Here is a 21272-nt window from a genome sequence, read left to right on the forward strand (position 1 = left end):
GTGCTGAGCTGCCAGATTTGGGCTGAAGGAGGGGCAAACCTTGATTTTCTTTTCTTTTTTTTTTTTTTAGTTTTTTAATTGTCATCTTTGGCCAGGCGCTCTACCTACCCCATGCCCTGGGACAGAGGCATGTGAAGCAGCCAGAAACAGCCAGCCCAGGCCTATTCTTCTGCTGACATTTCTTCTTTCTCTTGCAGATAAGCTATCTACCCCATCTCCCAGCCTGGGAGTAGCAAACATTCCTGCTTTGTGTAACAAAAAACCTCTGGCTGACCTATATCTATTAAATAACAAAAGGTACTGGGGGCCGTTTGCATATAGCCCTTGTGTCAACAGCCCCGGCGATACCCATCGCCCGCCGGCACCCATCGCCGGCTGCACGGGGGGGCTGCCAGAAAACGAGCCAGCCGTGAAAAGTACGGCCATCCCGCCTCGTCCTCTGGGAAAGCAAACCCCGCTCCGGGCGGGAAGGGATGCTCGGGGCCTTGTCCAGAGGGATGCTGAGAGCTCCGGCGGGGCTGGGGTCGGCGCAGGCACGTCCCGGCCCCTGCCCGAGCCAGGGCTGCAGTTAGGCACAGCCTGTCCCCTCTGCCGGGACCGTCCAGGGTGGGCTGGAAGCCCCCCTCAAGGCGCCTCGGGGGACCCCCCGCCGGCTTTTTGCCTGTCTTCTGAGATCAGAGGGTGAGGGAGCATCCCAAAACATTGCGTGCTGCACCGTCTCCTGGTGAATCCTGGGGAGAGATTCACCCGGAGGAGCAACCCTCGTCTCCGTGAAATTTAACGTAAAGGCGGCAAATTTATCCTTTCGGAGGGGAAAAAGAATATTCCCCTCCCAAGAGGTCCGGCTGAGCGCTGCCGCTCACCGGGGAATCGGCTCGCCGGGCACATCCGCCATCCCAGCTGGGTTTGCCTCCCGAAGGGGCCGAGCATCCCCGCGCGGTCCCCTCTGCCTCCATCCCCCCCGGAGCCTCCGGTCCCTGCCGGCTGCCCTCCCGCCTCTCCTCTCCCGGCGCAGCTGCGTGAAACCAGAGGCGTCGGAGGTGGCTCCGGGCGAGAACCCGCCGCCGATTTGCCGCGTCCCTGAAATCCAAACCCCTACGAGCCCGGCTCGCCGGATCCTTTAGCCCCGTAGCCGTGCGGCAGAGAGATGGGAGAGATAAAAGACCCTGGAAAACCCTCCAAAATTCAGCCTCGCAAAGGAAGGGCTCCTCTTGGGTAATGACTTGTTTTCTTTGAAAGTTCAAACGCGGGTCGGCCAAGTTTTAAACCGTAAAATCATGCGGCGGCGAGCAGGAGAGGGCGAAGGCCTCCGAAGGATCCCCCAGCTGGTTCCCAGCCCCAAAAAAGATGTTTGGGGGCTGGGGAGGAGATAGGAGGTCGCGCGTGCCCCCCGTCTACGCCCCGCAAAAGGGTGCCGTGGGGCTGGTGTAGCCAGCCGAAGGGACGTTTGGGTAGGTCCTACGTAAACAGCATCCTTTCGCCGGGCTGGGGAACAAGCAGGTGGGACGGTTTGGGCCGCGTTAAAACGAGGTGGGACCGGCAGAGAAAGGGAGCGTCCTCGGGGATGATTCCCCGTGGGCTGGAAGGACGTCCTTCTGCCAAGGGAAAGATTTTAGGCGGAAATATTCCTCCTGCCCTTAAATGGAAGAGGAGCTTCAGCCCGCAGGGAGCCGCTCCAGGCTTTCCTGTGCCGAGAGGTCCCAGGGGCTCAGCCTCCATCCTCTCCCAAAAAACGCTCCCTGGGGTAAAATCCTGCCCTAGGGGCAGGCAGGAAAAACAAAAAAAAAAAGTCTTTATCCAAGAAATCGCCAGGCAGCAGGCAGGTATCTGCTCTTCCGTAGGGAACAACCACCCTTTCTCGGAGGCGGATCGGGCGAGGCGCGTGCTCCCGGGCACCTCGTGGGACAGGGCCAGACCTACGGCCCCCGAGCAAGGATGAGGGAAGGCTGCTCGAGCGCGGCGGTGGGCTCCCCGCAGCCCTGGTGCCCTCGGTTTAGGACGGCCCGGGCCGTTCCCTTTCCGTTCCGCTGTGCCAGGCGCCTGTTGCAGCTTCTTCTTGGCGGGTTGTTCCTCCATCTCTCCTTCTCGGTATGATCCAGGGTGAAAGCAAAGGTTTCCTCCAGGTGAGAAGTGCCGACGTTTGCTCCGGAGAGCTGCCGGCGGCGGGTGCAGGACCCCCACCTTGGTTTTCTCCAGTGGGGATGACGGCTGCGGGACGGCACGAGGGGTGGACGAAGTCCCCTTTCCACGGTCCTTCTCCGCTCCTGCCGCCGCGCCCCACGCCTCCCAGATTTGCCAGGGCCGCTGGACCCCACCTCCACCCCCTCGCCCCTGGTCTGTCCCCTCCTGGCTTCCAGTGTCCCTGCAGAAAGGCTTCTCCTAGCCCCCTGCTACTCTTCCTCGCCCTGGGAAGCCACCTCCATCCCACTTGCGGCCCGTCCCTCTCGCTCCCGCTCCTCTGCGTCCCACCGTCGCCTTCTGCTGCCCCCAAAACGCCGTGTCCCACCTGGGGCCAGTTCAAGGGGTGCCGGAGGGGGTCTGGAGGGGGGTTGCTGGGACGGTCGGGGCTGGGGACACGCAAGGAGAGGCCGGGACCTGGGCCAAGCGGCGGCCTGGGTCTCCAGACTACGGCTCAAGGGTGGCCCCAGCATGGAGAGGTCCATGGCGGAGTGCCGGCAGCCTTCCTCCTCCTCCTCCTCCTCCTCTTCCTCACACGAAGCCACGAGCCGGGTTTATCTCCCGAAGGTAAGCGGGGACCAGGGAGGCACTTGCCTGCCTCGGCACCCCGAGGGCCGCCGGGCGCACCCCGCCGGCGCGGCCACGCTCCCCCGCCCCCGCGCAAAGCACCCCCGGTAAACGTTAACGGGGCCGGGGGGGGAGAGGCGGAAGGCGCCCGGGTGATTCATTCACCAGGCATTTAATCGCCTCCTCCAAGCCCAGCTCCCCGGCCGCCACCCTCCAGCGGGGGCTCGCGTTCACTCTCTACCGGCCGACGAGCGCTTGGCCGCCCGCCGGCGGCCGGACCCCCGGCGGCAGCCGGAAGGCCATGGCACGGGGCCGCGACGGAGCCGTAAAACCGGGCAAAGAGAGCTCCCCCCACCCCGCCCCGCTCCTCCCCGGCCCAGCGGGGTGCCGCCTCCCCCGCGGCGGGGCGCGTTCCGGCCCCGCCGGCGTTCGCCCTTGCCTAAATACTCTCCCCGCGAACGGAGCGTCCTCCTCGGCCGGGTTGAGATTCCCGGGCTGCGCCTACGCACGCCGAAAACCAACCCGCAAACGCTCCCCGAGGTCGAGGAGGCCGAGGGCCGCGGGCCGCCGGCTCCCCCGAAGGAGCGGGCTCAGCCCCCGGCCCCGGCAGCCCAAGGTCTGGCGGAGGCCGGGAGGAGCGGAGCGGCCCTCGGGGAAGAGCGAGTCCGGAGCTGGCGGGGCTGGAACGAGGAAGCGGCGGAGGAAAAGCCCGCGAGAAGCCAAGGGAGGGGATGGGGGATGGCAACAGAGCCGAGGAGCGGCGGGCGCGGGCGAGGGTCACGCACGGACGCGTCCCGCCCGGGGGCTTGCTCCCAAACCCTCCGGACGCCCCGCTTGACGGAGGAAAGGAAACGGGAGCACGGGGGGGCTGCGACGCAGGGGCCACGGGGGCAAACCTTAGCCACTGGGCACCTTCCCCTCCCGCCCCCTCCCCCGCTCCCGAAACCGTCCCTGGGGTCCCCTCCCCACGGCCCGGTCCCCCGGGATGAGGGATCTGGCAGGGGATAGGGACGAGGGCCGCGAGCTGGGCTCGCCGGAGCTGCTCCGCTACCAAATAAGGCCTCCGTCGAGCCTTTTACGTGCCGTTCTCGCCCCGCCGAGGTGACGTGACCTCCTTTCCAAATTGTTCTGTCCCCCTCCACCACCACCCCGGGGTCCTCCGTGGAGAACCCTCCCGATCCCGCCCCCCCAAGCGGGGGTTGGTCCCACCTCGCAGCACCTGGATCGACCTCCCCGGGACACGGGTGCTGCTTCTCCCTTTTTTTTTTTTTTTTTTTTTTTTTTGGAGGGGGGGTGGGGGGGCACAAGGCTGGAAGGCAAGCCCCGGGGAGGGGGGAGGTTTGCAGGGCACAGTAGCTGGGCAACCCCCTTCCCCTTCGCTTAAGCAAATACTCGACAGCACCGGCTCTTCCAGCCAGGGCTGGGAAAAACTCCCGCAGGGAAAATACCTGCCTGGCACTGGCGAAGCCCGGCTTGCCAGCACGGGCGGCCGTCGTCCTCCTAACACGTCCCCAGCGTGGCAGGGGACCCCGGCACCTGGCAGCCGTCCCTTCAGGGATTCCTCGCGTCCAGCATCCCGCACTCCCACCCCGGGCAGAGCTGCGCGGCAAAGTCAGGGTGTCCCCAAGGCCACAGGTCCATCCCCTCGCCCCTCGGATCCAGCCGGCAGCGGGGCGAGGGCCGCCCTTCGCCAGCGCGGCACGTGCCGCACCACCGGGAAAGGCAACGGGCTTCCACGGACGTCTCCCACCGCCAAGCCCGTCCGAGCTGCATCACCGTGTCACACCCGCGAGGACCCGGCGGCATCGTCTGCCCTGCGCCCGGCGAGGCCGCCGGCGGAAAAATTCCCCGTTCTTGGAGCACTTTGGGAAACTTTGGGAAGTTTCAGGCCAGAATCGCCTCTGGAGTGAAAAAGTGAAGGTAGGTGACAGCAGGCGAGCAGATCTGCGGTGCCCGCCGGCGTTACCTATCAACCAGAGACCCCACCGAAAAGCCCGTGGGGCCGTGCCGGAGCAGCCCAGCGGGTGAAAGGCGAGGAGATCCTGTCTGCCTGCTTTCACCCTCCCAAAGTCCAAATTCCCATCTCAAGGTCATGGGTAAAAACCAGGAACTTGGCGGTTGCGATGGAGAAAACCCGCTCTCGTCCCCCGCGGTGGGGCGTGGGGTTTGTCTCTCGTGGGGACGAGAGCGTTTCGTACATTTTTGGGGGGGGGGGGAGACCCGCTGGAAGAGAGACGCGACGTCCGCTGGACGCGTGGTACCCACCGTCCCCCCGGCCGGGGGGAGGCTGTTTTGCGTCCCCGGCCCCCCGGCTACCGCGGGGAGCTGCATGTCCTGAGTGGGCTCCCCGGGGCGCCGAGGTCTTCCCCGGGGGGTGTTTGCGGGGAGATCCGGGGGGATGCCGTGGCCCCGCCGGGGTTGGGGGGAGCGTCCCGGGAGCGGGGGATGCGCCGCCCGCCGTTCGTTGTGTCGTTTGTGTCACCCCCCCGCCCCGCAGCAGCCGCAGATACCTGGGGCCGGGGAAGCCGACAGGACCCACGCGTGGGGTGCGTGGGCACCCGCGAGGCGCAGCGTCCCGGGATCGCGGGTGCGGAGGCGGACGCCGGACCCTCCCCCCCCCCTAAAACCCCTGACCCCCGCTCCCCCCCCCTCCCCGCCCCAGCTACCTCCTCCTCGGGCAGGCCGGTGTCGGCGGGGCCGCCCTCCCGGTCGGCGGGGAGGCTGCTCATGGTGCGACCGGCCAAGCTCCGCGTCCCGCCGGCGGCAGCCGCGGCCGGGGCGGGCGGTGCTGAAGGCTGGCGGGCGGCGGGCGGCGGGGGGGCCGGGGCGGGGCGGCGGGGACCGGGGGAGGGACGGGGCGGGGGACGGGGACCGGGGAAGGGAGGGAGGGAGAGTGCGGAGCGGGGGGGGAGGGCAGGGCTGGGGACATGGAGCACAGGGCCATGGGCGCGGGAGATGGGATGCGGGGCTGGGGAGGGGGGACAGAAGGCTGGGGACGTGGGAGACGGTCTAGGACACAGGACATGGGGCTGGGGACATGGGGGCACGTGGCTGGGGACACAGGACACGTGGCTGAGGACATGGGACACAGAGTTGGGGACATGGGGCAGAAGGCTGGGGACATCGGACAGAAGGCTGGGCACATGGGAGACAGCCTAGGACACAGGACATGGGGCTGGGGACACGGGGCACAGGGTTGGGGACATGGGACAGGAGGCTGGAGACACAGGAGACAGCCTAGGACACAGGTCATGGGGCTGGGGACATGGCAGACAAGGGCTGGGGACTCTGGACACAGGGCTGGGGACACAGGACACAAGGTTGGGGACACAGGACAAGGCTGGGGACACAGGACGCAGTCCCAGGGCCATGGCTGCAGCAGGGCTGTGCGGCAGAGGAGGGGACGGTGCTGGGGACACAGGGCACGGGAGGGGAGATGCAGGGGCAGGACCGGGGGCCGGTGGGGGCTCATCGCCCCAATCGCTCCCACCTGGGGTCTCGGCCACCCGCGGCCCCTCCCCACCTGGCCCCAGGGCTGCATTTAGGCTCCCACCCCGCTCCCTGCTTAGGCTGGGCTTTAGGTGAGCCTTATGCTGGACCTTGCACCCTGCTCCCTCGCCTTTGTATCTTGGGTTTTGGGTTGACCCCAGCCCTGCCCCATCCCCACGGATGGAGCTGCGCTCCCACAGGTTCGCGCTCGGCTCCGGAGCAGCGTGACGGAGACCCTCGGGATGAAAAGCGTTTGACCAGCGGCTGCGTCCGGAGCAGATGCTGCTCGCGCACAATACACGGGGACCGGAGGTGACGCCGAGGACGTCCTGCCGACAGCAAAGGGCTTGTAGCGAACGGGTGTTTAAGGTCACGGCTCGCCTTCCCGTGACTCGGTGGCCAAAACAGCTCTGCGGGCAGCTGCCCGCATGTCCTGCTGGCTGCCCGGGCGGACTCGGCCGTGCCACCGAGGCTTCCAGCCTCCCCGCAGCGCTGATTTACAGAGCAGAACCTCTCGTGCTGGGAGGGAGATGGAGAGGAGCCGTGCCAGCTGGGTTTGGGGGAGCGGGAAGCGTCTGGCTACGAGGGCAGATGGCCCCGAGAGGGAATCTGAAGCGTGGGGACCGACCTAGTTACCTGAATCTGCTGGAGCCTCTTGCTTTTGGGGCAAATTCCCAAGAAAAAATTGTCTTATCTTTTGGCAAGGGCAGAAGTTGGAGAGGAGAGGCGTGTTTCATCTCCCGTTTTTTTCCCCCCTCCGTGGGCATCTCCGCAAAGAGCTTTGGCTGGGGCTGCTCGGGTGGGCCGGAGAGGCGGCGGCGGCCGGCACGATACTCGCAGTCTTTATTTGGACTCGGCTTTGGGGAAGAGCCGCTGTTTCCCAGCAGTGCTTGACCCCAGGTTGGAATGGCAAAGCCAAAAAAATGGTGTGGGGTTGGCTTTTTCGGGTTTGCTGTTGGGTTTTTTTGTATCCCTGCAACTGAACTCGGGGAGTAAATCCGATCGGCTGTGGTGAGCGCTGCACCCCTTTTGCGCCTTGGCCTGTCCCACCCGAAACCCCGTGTCCCAAACCAAAACCCCAATGTCCTGCAGCCCAGCTGGTACCGGGGGTTCCTCTGCAGGCGCTGCCGATGCCGCTCTCTCCTCTCTCCCTCCCTCTTTCCGACAGGAATTTCTGCTCCAACATCAATTTCCTCCTGCACCGAGGCCAAACGTCGGGCTGGGTTGTACAAGGGTAGAAAGGGGAAGTTGTGAGCACCATCCCTGGGGAATCTCGGGAGCCGGTGGGGAAGCGTGGACGTGGTCAAAGCTCACCAGAATGGCGGATGAGCGGGTGAGCTTCAGCTCCGCTCCGGACCCTCTGAGAGAGAAGCCGAGCAGGAGGCAACCTTCGGGGGCCAGGGAGGGAGGGCGGCACCGGCGTCAGAGTCTTTCCCACCCCACGATCCATATGGATTTGGGGGCTGCGGGGCCAGGACGCCCCTCTCTCTGAGGAGGCCGGCTATTCCCTGGCGCGTGCCCATCTTCCTCTGCGGGCGGGCCGGGGAAGGAGCGGGAGCAGGAAGGCGGCAGCAGGGCCATCCCCGAGGGATGGCCGCGGGGAGCGGTGGCCATGTTAGCACCCCCCGCGGCGCGACCCGACCCAGAAAGGACTGCAGTCTCCCTCGACAGAAGAGCAGGTGACGTTTTATTCCCAAAACAAAGCACGCAGCGCGCAAGAGACAACAGATCCAAAGCCGGTCCGAGATGCTCGGCTGAATATAAATAAAGGACACAAATAAACAAGAATTCCCCCCCCTCCCCGCCCCCCCTAAGACGGAACGAGGGATGCGGAGACCGGGTGCTTCCCAGGGCCACGTAGTGCTTCGCAGACCAGAATAAACCCCCAGTGAGCCGGAGGCAGCAGAAGGCGCTCAGCTCTTGACTGGAGTGGATGTGGCCTTCATGGTCTTCTTCAGGTGATGGTAGTTTGGCAAGATCTTCATCAGGAAATCCAGCTGCAGAGTCTGGGGCTGGAGACAGAGGCAGAGGAGGTCGGGCGGCGGCCCCACCGCCGCCGCAAGGGTGGCCTGCGGAGGCCAGGAGGGTGACGGCGCATCACACTCGTGTCACACCCACCTGCGGCCGCTCGGTCTGCACACGGCGGAGGCAGTCAGCCCCGTAGATGACGGTGTTTTCGGGGATCGCCTCATAGGTGTTGATGTTACAGCAGGCCCCGATGATGCAGCCGCTCGTCAGGATCACATTCCTACCAACAAATGCTGCCAGAGAGAGAGACAGAGAGAGAGAGAGGAATCCCTGTGAGAGTCGGGCCCATGGCGCGGTTAAACCCTGCACCACCAAACATCACCTCAGAATCAGAAGCTGCTCAGCGCCGGGAGCCAGCCCAGCTCCCACCAAGGCAGTAACACAGGTGGGTTCTGCGTGAAAACCACAGCTTTGCGACAAGCTGTAGTTCAGGCTCCGCTACAGCAAGACAACCCCATGTAATCCTCTGCTGTTCCCGATGCCTACAAGAGCAAAACCTCGCAAGGGCCGACATGATAAACCAAGACTTGCCTTTGGATTCAATGACGTTGTTATCTCCTACCTTCATTGCTTGGGAATCTACGGGTCCGTGTTAAAGAAAGCCATAAAATGGTTTGCTTTTATCTCAAAAGGTAAACCCTGACGTCATTTTCAAACCAACACCCTTCATCTTAAACAGCGCTGGGCTGGTTAAACCCTGACGGAGCCCGCACATGCTTCCCCTTGTACCGATACGAAAGCGCGGTGCATCAGACGGTGCGTCTCACCGCGCAGCAAGGATACAACACCCGACTTCAAAAACATTGTTGGTGCCAATGACCATTGGTTTGGGCTCCACTTCTTCAGTTTCTGGTGTAATATTTTCTGGATACCTACAAGCCAAGACGGAAGAATATATTTCAGGTTTTGAGATCACAAAGGTACCGTCCTGTTTGGCAGCTCCATTTTGTTAGAGGCTCCAGTCTCGTATGCCCAAATCCAGCCAGACTGTGAGGGTTTGGAGACTGGGTCTCTTGTTCTTGGGATTGGGATCCTTCTGTCAGCTGGAGAAGGATTCACAGAGGGAGGACGTCTTCCCTAGCCATCGTGCCACAAACATATACAACAGCACTGAAGTTTGTTGTGGTTTTTTTTTTTTTAAATTCTACCTCCCCGTAGCTACTATGGGATCTGGTGTTGAGGTATCTCAGAAAACACCAACCTGCTGCAAAACCCAGCCCAGGAACCCCACGGCAGGCCCCCAGGCAAACCCTCTCCCGGTCCGGCCTGGCTCCAAGGCACACCGCTCACCGCCAAGTGGTGCTGGGAGGGTTGGTGGCGTCGCCTTCCCCCCTCCCCAAAAATGGGACGCAGGGCTGGGGAACGACCCCATTACTCGCACCCTCCAGCTTCTGACTGACCCATTGATGATGAGCGCCTGCTCCTCGATCAGGTTGCCTTCCCCGATGACGATCGGCCCCGCTTCAGCGATGATCTTGGCCTTGGGGTGGATCACCGTCCTGGGCCCTGCCGAGGGACAGCCCAGTGGCACCCCACGGCTGGCTCCCACGCCCACCACAGCGCCCCCGGGCCCGGGGACACCCCCCCGCAACATGCCTACAACCCCACCCCCCGACACCTCCCCCTAGACGCCCCCCCCCCCCCCCAACACCCACGCCCTTACCGATGGTCACGTCCCCGCGGATCTCGCTCTCCACGCACACCACGGCCCCCGGCGCGATCTTCACGCTGCGGGAAGGGACGGGGCGGGGGCGTGAGGGGAACCGTTGGGGCGGCGCGCGCGGGGACAGCCGTTACGAGGGGTGGGGAAGGGGGAGGAGATGAGGCTGGAAAGCAGCCCGGCCGCCTCCCGGGGGGTGTGTGTGAGGGGGACGCACGCGACGGGGGAGCGGGCCGGGGCTCACCTCTTTTGCACCTTCTCCGCCATGACAGCGCTGCCGCCGGCGGCGGGCGCAGTGCGCATGCGCCGGGCCCAGCAGGGAGGTGAGGGCTGCGGCGGGGCTTGGGGCCGTGCGCCTCGGCCCTGCGCGCGGCCCTGGACGCGGGAGTCGCCCGTGGGCGGCGCTTCCCACCCCCCTGCGACTCAAAGGCAGCCGGGGTTCGCCCGCAGCGTCCTCGGTGCGACAGGGGAGCGGGCGGGCGCTGGGACCCCGCGGCCCCTGGCCACCCCCGCCCCGCCCACTGGCCACGCCCCACCCCGCCCACAGGTCCCACCCCCGCGCAGCCTCCGCCCCCAGGGCGGGGCAGGGCCCCAGAGCGCCTGCGCGGGGCGGGGCCCAGCGGGCGTGGCCCCGGCAGCCGCCATCTTGTCCTCCTACCGTTTCTCTCGCTTCCATTGCGCGGGAGGTGCCGGGCCGGCCGGCTCCGTGAGTGGGGGCTGCGGCCCCGCGGTGTCAGCGGCGGACACCGCGGTGCGGGGGACCTGGCCCGGCACCGTGCCGGCGGCCACGGGCGCTCGGAGCGCGGGGCGGCGGAGGGGCGGTGTCCGCCCGCCCCAGGTGAGGAAGGGGCTCGGCTGGAGACGCCGGGGCAGGAGCCAGGCCGGGGCCGCGGAGGGGTCGATGCGGCCGGGGCGGGGGTCGGGGCCGGGGCGTGTGGGCGAGCGGAGCGGCCGCGCTCGCGGAGGCTCGGCGGAGGAGCGGGCGGGGCTCGGGGCGCCGGGGAATAAAGCCCGGAGGGCCGGAGCCGGCGCCCCCCACCCTCGTCCTCGCCGCCCGCGGCCACGCGGGCCGGGCCCGCCCCACGGTTTCCCCCGGCCAGTTCCCAAGCACCGCCCGACCCCGCCGGGGCTTCGGGCCCGTTCCGAGAGTACAGGAGGGCTGGGGTGTGGGGGGACTCGCAGCCTGGGGCTGGTTGTGGGGCGAAGTGACACCCGGGTCGGGGCCTGTTCCGGGGGGCGGCCCGGGGCTCTGTCGCAGCAGGGCCTGCGCGGGCGCCCTGGAGAAGCAGCTCCTGGTGCTCCGGGGGGGTGGTAGCTCCCGGGGTTCAGCGCGCAGGGCGAAGGGGTTCGCGGCTCCAGGCCAGGCTCACTCGGCTGGGCTGGGGGCTCCGGGCCCGGGTGGTGTGGTTGGACCCTGGCACATGGCCTAAACCCCACCAAGCCCGTGCCTTCAGGGCTTCAAAAGGAAGAGCAGATCCTGCGTTTTGGGACGTGAAAAAAGTCTGTCAGTGGCTCCAAACCAGGGCCCAAGTGCTGCGTTTCAAGGCATGAAGATGGAGCCCGAGTCCTGCCTTCGTTGGCCTTGAGAAAAAGCTGAATGGGTGGGTCTGGGGGCTTGAAAATGGAGACTAAGCCCTGTGCTGTGGGGGCTCAGAAATAGGGGTTGAGAGCCTACAGGACATGTAACCAGGCTCCTGGGCTTAAAAGTTTGACCAAGTCAAGTCCTGTGATTTCCAGACTTGGCCATAGGTTCAGGGGAGGCAAAACCCTGGCTCCTTGACTTTCCGGGAGAGTGAGGGCAAGTCACAGGGTTGGGGGTCAGAAACAGGCACACTGGGGTGAGGCTGGGCTGTGCACCTTCACACAGAGACCAAGTCCTGCGTTTGGGGCTCAAAACGAGACTCATTTGTGCAATTATGGGGCTGAAAAGCAGTCCTGTGGGGCTTCAAACCGGGATCATCCAGGCAACATTGGGTTTTCTGAAACAGAGACTAAGTCCTGCGTTTGTGGAGCATAAAACCAGGTTCATTAAGGTCTTGAGAAGAGACCAAGCCCTGCGGTTTGGGGCTGGAAACCAAGCTCATTTGGCCAATTACGGGGCTGAAAAGCAGTCTGGTGGGGCTTCAAACCAGGGGCATGTAGGCAACTGTGTTCTGAAATTGAGACTAAGTCCTGCGTCACCAAGGTCTTGAAAAGAGACCAAGTCCTGTGTTTGGGGGCTCAGAAAGAGAGACTAAGTCAGTCACATGTTTCTGCGGGCTTGTTACCAGGCTCGTTTGGGCAGTTTTAGGCCCTGAAACTCAGGCTAGTCAATTCAAAGAAGTCCTGCATTTTTGGAGCCAGGCTCATGTCCCGGAGCCTGAAGCTAAGTCCTGGGTTTTGGGCAGGGGGCTGGGGCTCAGGAACAGAGACTAAGTGCTGTGTTTTGGTGCTTGAAAACGGGCTCATTCGGCCGGGTTTAGGGCTGTGTGACAGAGACCAAGTCTTGTGTCTTTGGGGCTCGAAAGCCGGAGTCCCAGCCCTGCGCCACGGGGGCTGGACCCGGCTCCGTCGGGCAAGTTCCGGGTTTGAGCCCAGCCCCGCTGGGCTCGGCGCCTCAGCGCTCCGGGCTGTGGGGCCAGCACCGAAGTGGATGTCGCCAGTGCCGGGGTTTGGCCCGCAGACCCGCTCCCGGGGGCTTGGACCCGCCCCGTCGCCGTTGCAGGGCAGGGTGGCAGAACACACTTTCGGCCGTTCCCGGGGTCCATGGTACCGCAGGAGCCCAGATACCCCTTCCCCGGGCCGGGCCGCGCCGCTCCCTGGTGGGTGCTGACGGGCTCGGCACCGGGGTGCGGGCACTGCGGGACCAGGTCCGCCCGTGCCCGGGGTCAGCCCCGGCGCCGCCGAACGGCTCCAGCCCTTACTCGGCGTCTGCGCAGGGCCGCCGGTGCCTGTTCCGTGACCCCGGCACGGGCAGAGCCGCGGTGGGAGCGAGACCAGAGACCCACGCAGGAGCGGGGAGGGAGCGCGGCGCTCGGGCCGCCGGTCCCCGCTCCCGGCCCGGGGGCAGCGGGGCTGCTGCTGCCCGCGGCGCCAGACGGGGACGGCGAGGCCGGGCTCAGCCCGCCGAGAGCTCGGCACAGGGCGGGACCCGCCCCGGCACTGCGGCGGTGCTCCGGTTCTGCTGGGGAGACGGGGAACAGAGCCCCGGGAACCGCAGCGCGCCCGCGAGGCCCCGAGCAGCCCCGTCCCGGCTCATCCTCACCCGCCCCGGGCTGTGCCGAGGCTCCGTCCGCGCATCCTGACAGACGGGCCTCACCCCGACCGGCTACAGGAACTCGCCGTCTGCGCCGTTCTGGCGGCGGAAGAAGTGCGTGCGCGGGGGGGCGGGGCCTGTCTGCGCATGCGCGGGGCGGACCATCCACAGGTGCGATGGGCGGTGTCTCGTTGCGCCTGCGCGGGGGGGCTGCACAGGTGTGAGGGCGTGGTCTCGTTGCGCCTGCGCGGGGCGGGGCCTGGCACAGGTGCGGGTGGTGTGGCCTCATCGCGCCTGCGCGGGGCGAGGCCTGGCACAGGTGCGAGTGGGCGTTGTCTCAGGGCGCCTGCGCGGGGCGGGACGCGGGCGGGCGGGGCGAGCGCGGGGCGCCTGCGCGGGGCGGGGCCGAGCCCATTTGAGCCCCGGCGGGGCCGTCGCTGCCTCTTTCCTCCTTCACCCCGTGATGCCGCCCGCGGCCCCGGGGCGGCAGCGGCCGGGCCGGGCCGGGCCGGGCTCCCCCGGCGGGGCCAGGTGAGGCTGGGGGGAGCTCGGCCCGCGGCAGCCGCGGGGTCCGGCGGGGGAACCGGGGTCGGTGGGGCCGCGGCTGGGGGCCGTGAGGCCGGGTCCGGTCCGAGCGGCGGCCCCGGCGAGCCGCCGGGGCGGAGGCGAGTGGCCAGCGCCGGTGCCCGGGCGGCCGCGCTGCCGGAGCTTTCGCGGAGGAGCGAGCGGAGCCGCGGGGCTCGGGGCGCCGGGGAATAAAGCCCGGAGGGCCGGAGCCGGCGCCCCTCGACGTTGTCCTCGCCGCCCGGGGCCACGCGGGGCCGGGCCCGCTCCGCGGGTCCCCCCGGCCAGTTCCCAAGCACCGCCCGACCCCGCCGGGGCTCCGGGCCCGTCCGACAGCACAGGGGGAGCTGAGGGGTTCGGGGACTCGCAGCCTGGGGCCGGGTGTGGGGCTCAGCAGCAGGGAGCGAGCCGGACGCTTCCCAGGGCAGGGAACGGAGCCGCGGGGCTGCGTTCCGTGGGGCTGGGAAAGGGGCTCGGGGGCAGCGAGCAAGTCCTGCGTGTTTGGGCTCAGAAACGGGGCCCCCGTCGGCTGTTTCTGGGCCCAACCCCAGGGGCCGGGTTGGCCATGGCTTGGGGGGCGGGAGGGCGTTGGGGGCTTTGGGGAGGGTGGGAGGTGGGTGGGTGTTGGGGGCTGGAGGGAGGGGGGCGGGCAGGGCGCGTGGACCCCCACCGGAGGTGGGGGTCCGGTCGCGTTGTTCCCCGATGCCGGGGAGGCTGGCATGCACCAGGCCGAATTAAACGTCTGAGATAGTCTCTGGAGCGAAAGGTGCTTTTCCCACTCTTTATTGAAGGCGCGCGCGCAAGCCCCGGAAGAGGCGTCCACTCGTTAGTTCATAATTGAGACACGGTACAGTTATGACAGGTCATATTCATATACAAGTCATGACAGTGATTGATTTACGACCTGGCCAAAAGCCAGGGGCCCTGGGAGGGGGCTGGAGCCCGGAACCAACTGGGCAGGGAACAGGAGCCGCCAACGTGCTGGAAGCAAGAGCGAGCCGGAGCCATCCAGGAGCTGAAGCCGAAACGAGCTGAAGCCACAGGTGAACTGGAGCTGAAACCGGCCCGTGCCGGCCGTGAGCTGGAGGCACAACCAAGGTGGACCACGGCCACTGGGAGGGGGCTGGAGCCCAGAACCAACTGGGCAGGGAACAGGAGCCGCCAACGAGCTGAAGCCAAAACCAACTGGAGCTGAAACTGGCCATGAGCTGGAGGCACAGCAAAATGGAGCCACAAAGAAGGTGGACCTGAAACCAGAGCAGAAACAAACAGGAGCTACAAATGGGCTGGAGGCAAAACTGGGATGGAACCATCCATGAGCTGGACCTGACCCAAACAGGAGCCCAAACCAACCAAGGGGGCCCGAACAGCCATGCTGGTGCCACACCGTCTCCAGGCAGGTGCAGGCAGGGCTGCCCCAGCCAGGAGCAGGGCAGGCAGCGGCCTCAGCGCAGGCAGCCCGGCTTCTTGCTGGGGCTCCTCTATCCATCCGTCCATCTGTCCCTGCACAGGGAGAGAGGTGGGACAATTGGCTCCTGGTCTGGCCCAAAGAGCCTCCGGAGCTGCTGCCCTACAAACTGAGCTGCCTCCCGGGCAGGGGCAGCTCTGCTCGGCCCCTCGGCAGCAGCTGCCCAGCACCGCGCACCCGAGAGGGGAGGGGAGGGAGCGACAGGGACGGGGCATCAGAAACGCTCCGTTTCTCCCCAGAAGGGTGGGCGAGAGCTGCGGCCTGGCTGAAACCCCCATTCTGCGCAGCAGTGGCACAGACCGACTCCAGCAGCCCCGGGCTGGGGCCAGGGCCAGCACCGCACCAGTGCCAGTGGGGTCTGGGCCTGATGGCAGCAGCACCCGCTCTTGCCTCCCCTTGCAATCGCAGCCCCCCCAAAACGTGTGGCCCAGACCTGCCAAACCCTGACCCAGGGTGCGGCTGTGGGGATGGGAACCACAGGTCCCCCAGGGCCCCTCCTCTCCCACAAACAGCCTCTGGCCACAGGGGTCCCTGCCCGGCAGTGCTGAGCTCCTGTGTCCCCCGGGGGCACCCACACCAGCACTGCCCCCGCTGCCGGGACGCCTCCGCCCCCCAAAGAGCCCCATGGGGAGCTCTGCCTGCGTACGGTGCCTGCCCTCCCCGTCCCTCGGCCGCCCCCCCAGGAGGACGAGGGGCAAAGCCAAAGTGCCCCAAGCACAAAACCATTCCCCGGAGCTCCTGACCGCCTGACCCCCCAGGCTCCCCCAGATCCCCACGGGCACAGCCGGCCCCGGCAGCCGAGCGCCCCGGTCCCACTGGGCAGCTCCGCTCGGCCGTTGCCTCGGGGCGCTCACCTCACCGGGCACAGCCTCCCCGCCGGAGTCCCTTGGCCCTCAACACCTCAGGCTGAGCTCCTCGCCCGGGTGGCCAGGATGAGCCTTCCCCACGCGTCGGCACAGCCACGCGGCATCGCTGGGGCCTCCGACACCTCCCGAGGCACCGGTGGCACCCGGGCGGCTGTCGCTCCCCGTGCCCGGCCAGGCCGGCTTCACCGTCTCACCGACGGGGCTGCAGGCGCTGGTGCGTGTCCCTGGTGCGGCCTCTGCTCCCACTGCAGCATGTTTTAAGCTGAAAAAGAAAGTTTTTGGTCAAAGCAGGGCTTGGCGCAGGGCCCATTGCTGCCAGCTCCGGCCCTTGGGCACCCGCCTGCGAGGATGAGGCCGGGCAGGGCTGAAGGCCTGGAGCCCGGTGGACGCCAGTTCCCCCAGCAGCACAGCTCCCGTGGCGTACCGGCCGGGGGATGTGCGGTGCCGAGCCCCGCAGCCGGTCGCCGGGTCACGGTTCTAGCGGGGCCGAGCCCGTGGTGGAAACTGGGGGCTGCCGGGGACCCCCAGCCCCCCAGGCCGAGCCGCAGCCGCTGCCACCTGAGAGGCGACCCCGGGGGTCGGTGCTGCCGAAACCCACGGGGAAAGTCACCGGGCCCCGGCCAGGCGCCCGCGGGGGACCCGGCCCGGGGGAGGACAACACAGAACCACTCACCCGTGGCGGCCAGCGCAGCTCCCGCCGCCAGGAACGCTGAGGCCCGCAGCCAGCCGCTGCCGGCCCAGGGCCCCCCGGGGGTCCCGGCAGGAGCCGCCAGCCCAGAGCCGGGGGTCCGGCCCGGGAGGGGACGGGGGCAGCACGCGCTGCCTGCGGGCAGGGCACGGCCCGGAGCTGCGGGCAGCAACTCCCCGGCAGCGGCCGGTGCCCCTGCAGCAGAGCTGGGAAGAAACGGCCCCGCGTCGCGCAGTTTGGCTCCGGTTTTCACCCGTTTTCCCCCAGTTTTGCCTCGTTTCCCTCGCCCGGCCCCGTCCCGGGGCCCCAAGGCCCGCCCCGCGCCGGAGCCGCCCCGGGGAGACGGGAGACCCGGTCCCGGCCCGGCCCAGACGACGACGACGGACGCCGCCGCCGCCGCCGCCGCCGCCGCCGCCGCCGCCGCCGCCGCCGCCGCCGCCGCCGCCGCCGCCGCCGGCCGCCGCCGCCGCCGCCGCCGCCGCCGCCGCCGCGCGTCCCTCCGCTGTTCCCGCCGCGGCGGCGCCCCCTGGCGGCCGCGGGGGGGTTTTGAAGCCTCGGGGGCGACCGCGCACCTGCTCCACCCCCCCCCCCCCGCGCCCGACGGCACCCCCTGGCGGACGCGAAGCGGCACTGCGGGGCGCAGCGCCCCTGGTGGCTTCGGAGCGATACCGCAATCTCCCCCGGTACCGGCGCAGCGGTGAGAGGTTTCGCCCGGCGAGGGCTGGAGCCTGTGCAGGCCGGGGGGTGGGGGTGGGGGGGGAAGGCCGGTCGCCCCGCATGTGAGAGGCCGAGCAAAAGGGCAGGGAAATGTCTCTGGTGCGGGATGGGTTGGGGGAGGAATTTGGGGAGCGCTGGGCCTGAGAGGGGCCCGTAAGGACCACGGCGACAGGCGGACACCTTTCTGTCACCCCTTTATTCACACGGTTGTAGGTTTTCGCCCTCTCGCCCATCGAGCCAACCGGTGCTGCCCTCCGGGACCCGCCTGCAGGTACCTGGAGCTCCTGCGGGGAGAAGGGGAGGTCTTCGGCCTCGGGCCCTGACCGGGGGGGGGTGTCTCCCGCCACTCCGGGCTCGGCCACCCCGCCGGCCCCACGCACCTTCACGCGATGCCCGTCTCCAGCACGTCCTCGCTTTTGGAAGGCAAATTCTCGTTTAATGTCTCCATCTCTTCTGCCTTCCTCTTCCTGCGCCGCTGCCCGACAGTGGGACAGTGGCTTGGGGGGGGTGTGTGTGTGTGTGTGTGTGTATTAATTAAACCAGAACAAAACAAAAAGCGGAATGAGGCATCGCAGCGATGCTGCTGCTCCTCCCTCCCTCTGCTTTCACCTTCCAGAAGCTCTGGATGGGACCCCCAACGTTTTCCAGCCCCGGCGCGATGCCCCCGGCGCCTCCCAGTGCCCTCGGAGGCCGTGTCCCACCCCAACAGGGCAGCCCCAATTCAGCCTGCCCCAGTCGGGGGCTGCCCCTTCCCCTCCCGCCCCTCGCCCCCTCGCCTCACGTACTGACTGCAGAGGCAGGTGCAGACGACGAGGACGATGAGGGCGACGATGGCGGCGATCAAGGAGATGATCACGATCTGGCCCCGGTCACCTCGCAGGTAGAAGATGTCCACCCTCTCGCAGCGAGCCCCCGTGTAGCCTCGCTCGCACCTGCCCCACAGCACAGGGGAGGCAGAGGGGGGGGTCCAAAAACTGCTGCGGTGCCCGTGACCCTCTCCTCCCATTCGCCCGAGGAGGACGGGCACGGCATCGCCCCGCCGTGCCGCCACGTCCCCGCCGGCGGTGGCTTACACGCAAGCCGGCGCCTCTTCGGCCACGAGGAATCGGCATCTCCCTTTGACGCAGTAGTGCCTGTACTCCTCCGGGCACCTGGAGAAGTGACCCTGCCGCCTCAGCTGCGTCACGTTCCCTGGAGGTGACAAGGAGAAAGAAATCCACCCCCCCGGGGTTACGCTTCTGCCCGGCAGTGGCAGCATGCCGGAGCTGGCCCATCGCCGCGGCGGGTCCGAGCCCGGCCAGCTGCAAATTGCCGCCGGCAAGCGTGTCCTTGGCCGTGGAGTGACGGCCCCGGCCGCTTCCCAGCTGGGTGGACGCTACGCGGCGACGCTAGACAAAACACCCTGCCCGTTCTCCATCCCGGCCCTCTCCCCCGCGCCGCCCCGCTCCCGTCCACCGCCGCCGGCTCCCCCGAGCGCCCTTACCCGCGCAGCTCTCGGCCGCGCCGCAGGCGAGGCCCTCCGTGCCGTGCCTGGCGGTGACGTTGGCGCTGGCGCCCACGCAGCTGAAAAATGCCGAGCCTGAAAGGCAGAGCAGGCGACTCAGGAGGGGACCCCGGCCAGAGCCCCCGGCATCACCACCACCGCCCCCGCCGCAGCCGCTCTCCCGGCCCTTGCCGCAGGGAGGGGACCAGCGCAGGGCTCTGCAGCCGCGCCTGCGGCCCCCCTTCCCTGGCAGCATCAGCTTCTCCCTGGGGAGAGGAGAAGGGAAAGCCGGTCCCCGCCCGCATCCTCCTCCCACCAACACCCCGGCACAGTGGTCGGGCAGCCAGCGGGTGGGTTTTGGGGGGTGCAGCCCTGCCTGCAGGCAGCCAGCGGCCCCTCTCCGCAGGGAAGGTGCAGGGAGGGATCCCCGGGGAGGTCTGGCTCGCCGCACTGACCTTTTTGAAGAGCCTGGGTTTCGGGGTGCCCAAAAAAACGCACCGGCTTTGGGAGCGAGGAGTTGCCAGCGCCGCGATTCGGCACCCGCCAAAGCCCAGTTGCTTGCAGCGCGCAAGTGCTAAATCCCTGTTGCGACGCTGCTCGGTGCCGCACCGGCGCACGGGATGCCCGGCAAGAACCCAGCCGGGGAAAGGGGCCACCATGCCCAGCCTGGCCGCGGGACGAAGCCAAGGGCCGGCTCAGCCCCGGCACGTCACGGCGGCGGTAACCGGATCGCTGGCATACCAGCACTGACTCAGCACGGCCCCGCTCCCCGCCCGGCCCTCCCCAGCGATTCACCCCACCGCGGTGGCACCCAGGGGAGCGGGGACAGGTCCTGCCTGCCGGGGCAGGGTGCCGGCTGGCTCCCGCGGGGGTGGCACGCCAAGGCTGGGGGTGCTTCCGTCCCGAGTGGGTGCTCTCTGGAGCTCGGCCAAGTCGAGGCCTCCCGGAGAAGGGGCAGTTTGGGCAGCCTCAGCCCCCGGTAGCCGGTGTTTTCCCGTCCTGCCCTTCAGCGCCCCGGCAGCAGCAGGGGTGGGCTGCCCAGCCAGCCTCCGGCGTTCCCCCCCATCCCACGGCAGAGATATTCCCAGCACACGCGTCCCTCCTGGCTATATATAGCCACCGCCACGCTAACGACGTGCTTTGGGTAACGGAGCTGCAACGAGGCCGGGGCTGAGCCTCTGCCGGGGCTTCCCCGTCAGCGAGCATCCCCTCCCCGGCCAAAAGAGCCCGGCGAGGAGGAGATGGCACCCACCGCCCAGTCCGTCCCCGGCAGCAGGGTGGGGAGCTACCCGTCGGGAGCCAGGGGATGAGCCATGGGGCGGCTGCCCCCCCAGAAACAGGCTGCGGGCGGCGTGGGGACGCGCCGGTGCAGGGAGGGAGGCTGACTTCACCCCCGGTGACCGAGTTCGTAGCTCGGCACGGAAAGATCCCCACCAAGACGAGATCCCCACCCTTATTGCAACCAGCTGCACAACTTTGGCATCCTCCGAGCTGGCAGCCCCTGGGCCAGGACCGCCCCAGCTCCGGGCGGGGGGGATGTGTGGTGCGTGCCCCCCGACACCCAGAGCTCAGCGCCCAGGAGCTGCGGGCGCAAACAACCTCATCCCTTTGACGAGCACGGAGAGCCCGGCTCCGCTGCCTAAGGCTGCACCCTTTCCCGAGCAGCCGGAGATAACCCGGGAAAGCATCCGAAACACCGGATTATTTTGCCGTAACGCCGCCCTGACTCCCCTGGGAAAGCCCGAATCGCAGGAGAGCAGCCGCCCGGGGCCATTGCCTGGGCCTGATGGGCACCGTAGCCCCAAAGCGGGCGGCCACCCGTGGTTTCCTCCTGCCAGCACAGGTTCGGCAGGTTTTGCCGAGCGCTGTCGCCAGCCCTGCCAAAGGGCCAAACCCAAACTGCTCCCGGCGGAGGGGAAGGTTCCTCCGAAACCCCGGGGCTGTCACTCTTTGCCGGGGAGGGGGGTATCGCTGAGCCCGGCTGATGTTCAGCCCTACCTGTGGTTACCTCCTGTCAGCCCGGAGCAGGCAGCTGCCTTCAGCTTTGCCTGCTTCTCATGCACTTCGGAACCGAGTTAGGAACTGACCCGGCGCTGCCAAGGACGGCGGAACATGGGTGTTCGGGCATCCGTGAGCAGTGTCCCATCAACAGGTGGTGAAAGCATCCCAGACCCACTCCAGGGTCCAGCCAGCACACTCCGGTCCCACGCCGGCCCCGAGGGATTCAGGGCCAAGCTGGCACATGCATGGGGGAGCACTGGGATGGGATGGTGGGGAGTACCAGGGTGGGAACGGGGGCCAGGTGGGGGAGCATTGGGATGGGTGCAGG

At 67.6% G+C, this 21272-nt stretch overlaps 3 protein-coding genes across 3 annotated transcripts in view; all 3 read right to left on the bottom strand.

Moving 5' to 3' along the window:
- Positions 1-5474, bottom strand: part of RBPMS (RNA binding protein, mRNA processing factor) — a gene marked incomplete at both ends in the record, with an annotated part of 10667 nt that extends 5193 nt beyond the window's left edge. Inside the window, one exon of the mRNA XM_081999448.1 lies at positions 5412-5474. Coding sequence (XP_081855574.1) covers positions 5412-5474 — 63 coding nt within the window. The remainder of the gene's footprint in view (positions 1-5411) is intronic.
- Positions 5475-8054: 2580 nt separating this feature from the next.
- Positions 8055-10189, bottom strand: DCTN6 (dynactin subunit 6; the record flags this gene model as incomplete). The annotated part of the gene is made up of 7 exons (XM_081999447.1): positions 8055-8246; positions 8353-8495; positions 8794-8841; positions 9046-9134; positions 9663-9768; positions 9926-9990; positions 10167-10189. The coding sequence occupies 7 exons, from the start codon at positions 10187-10189 to the stop codon at positions 8148-8150; spliced, it is 573 nt and encodes a 190-aa protein (XP_081855573.1). The 3' UTR covers positions 8055-8147.
- Positions 10190-17842: 7653 nt separating this feature from the next.
- BTC (betacellulin) lies at positions 17843-20178 on the bottom strand (the record flags this gene model as incomplete). The annotated part of the gene is made up of 4 exons (XM_081999046.1): positions 18944-20178; positions 18534-18651; positions 18246-18392; positions 17843-17957 (listed from the first exon to the last, which is right to left on the bottom strand). The coding sequence occupies exons 1-4, from the start codon at positions 19197-19199 to the stop codon at positions 17843-17845; spliced, it is 636 nt and encodes a 211-aa protein (XP_081855172.1). The 5' UTR covers positions 19200-20178.
- Between the last annotated feature and the right edge of the window lie 1094 nt (positions 20179-21272).

The sequence above is a fragment of the Phaethon aethereus genome (assembly GCF_964289735.1).
Source record: "Phaethon aethereus genome assembly, chromosome: 4".
NCBI lineage: Eukaryota > Metazoa > Chordata > Aves > Phaethontiformes > Phaethontidae > Phaethon > Phaethon aethereus.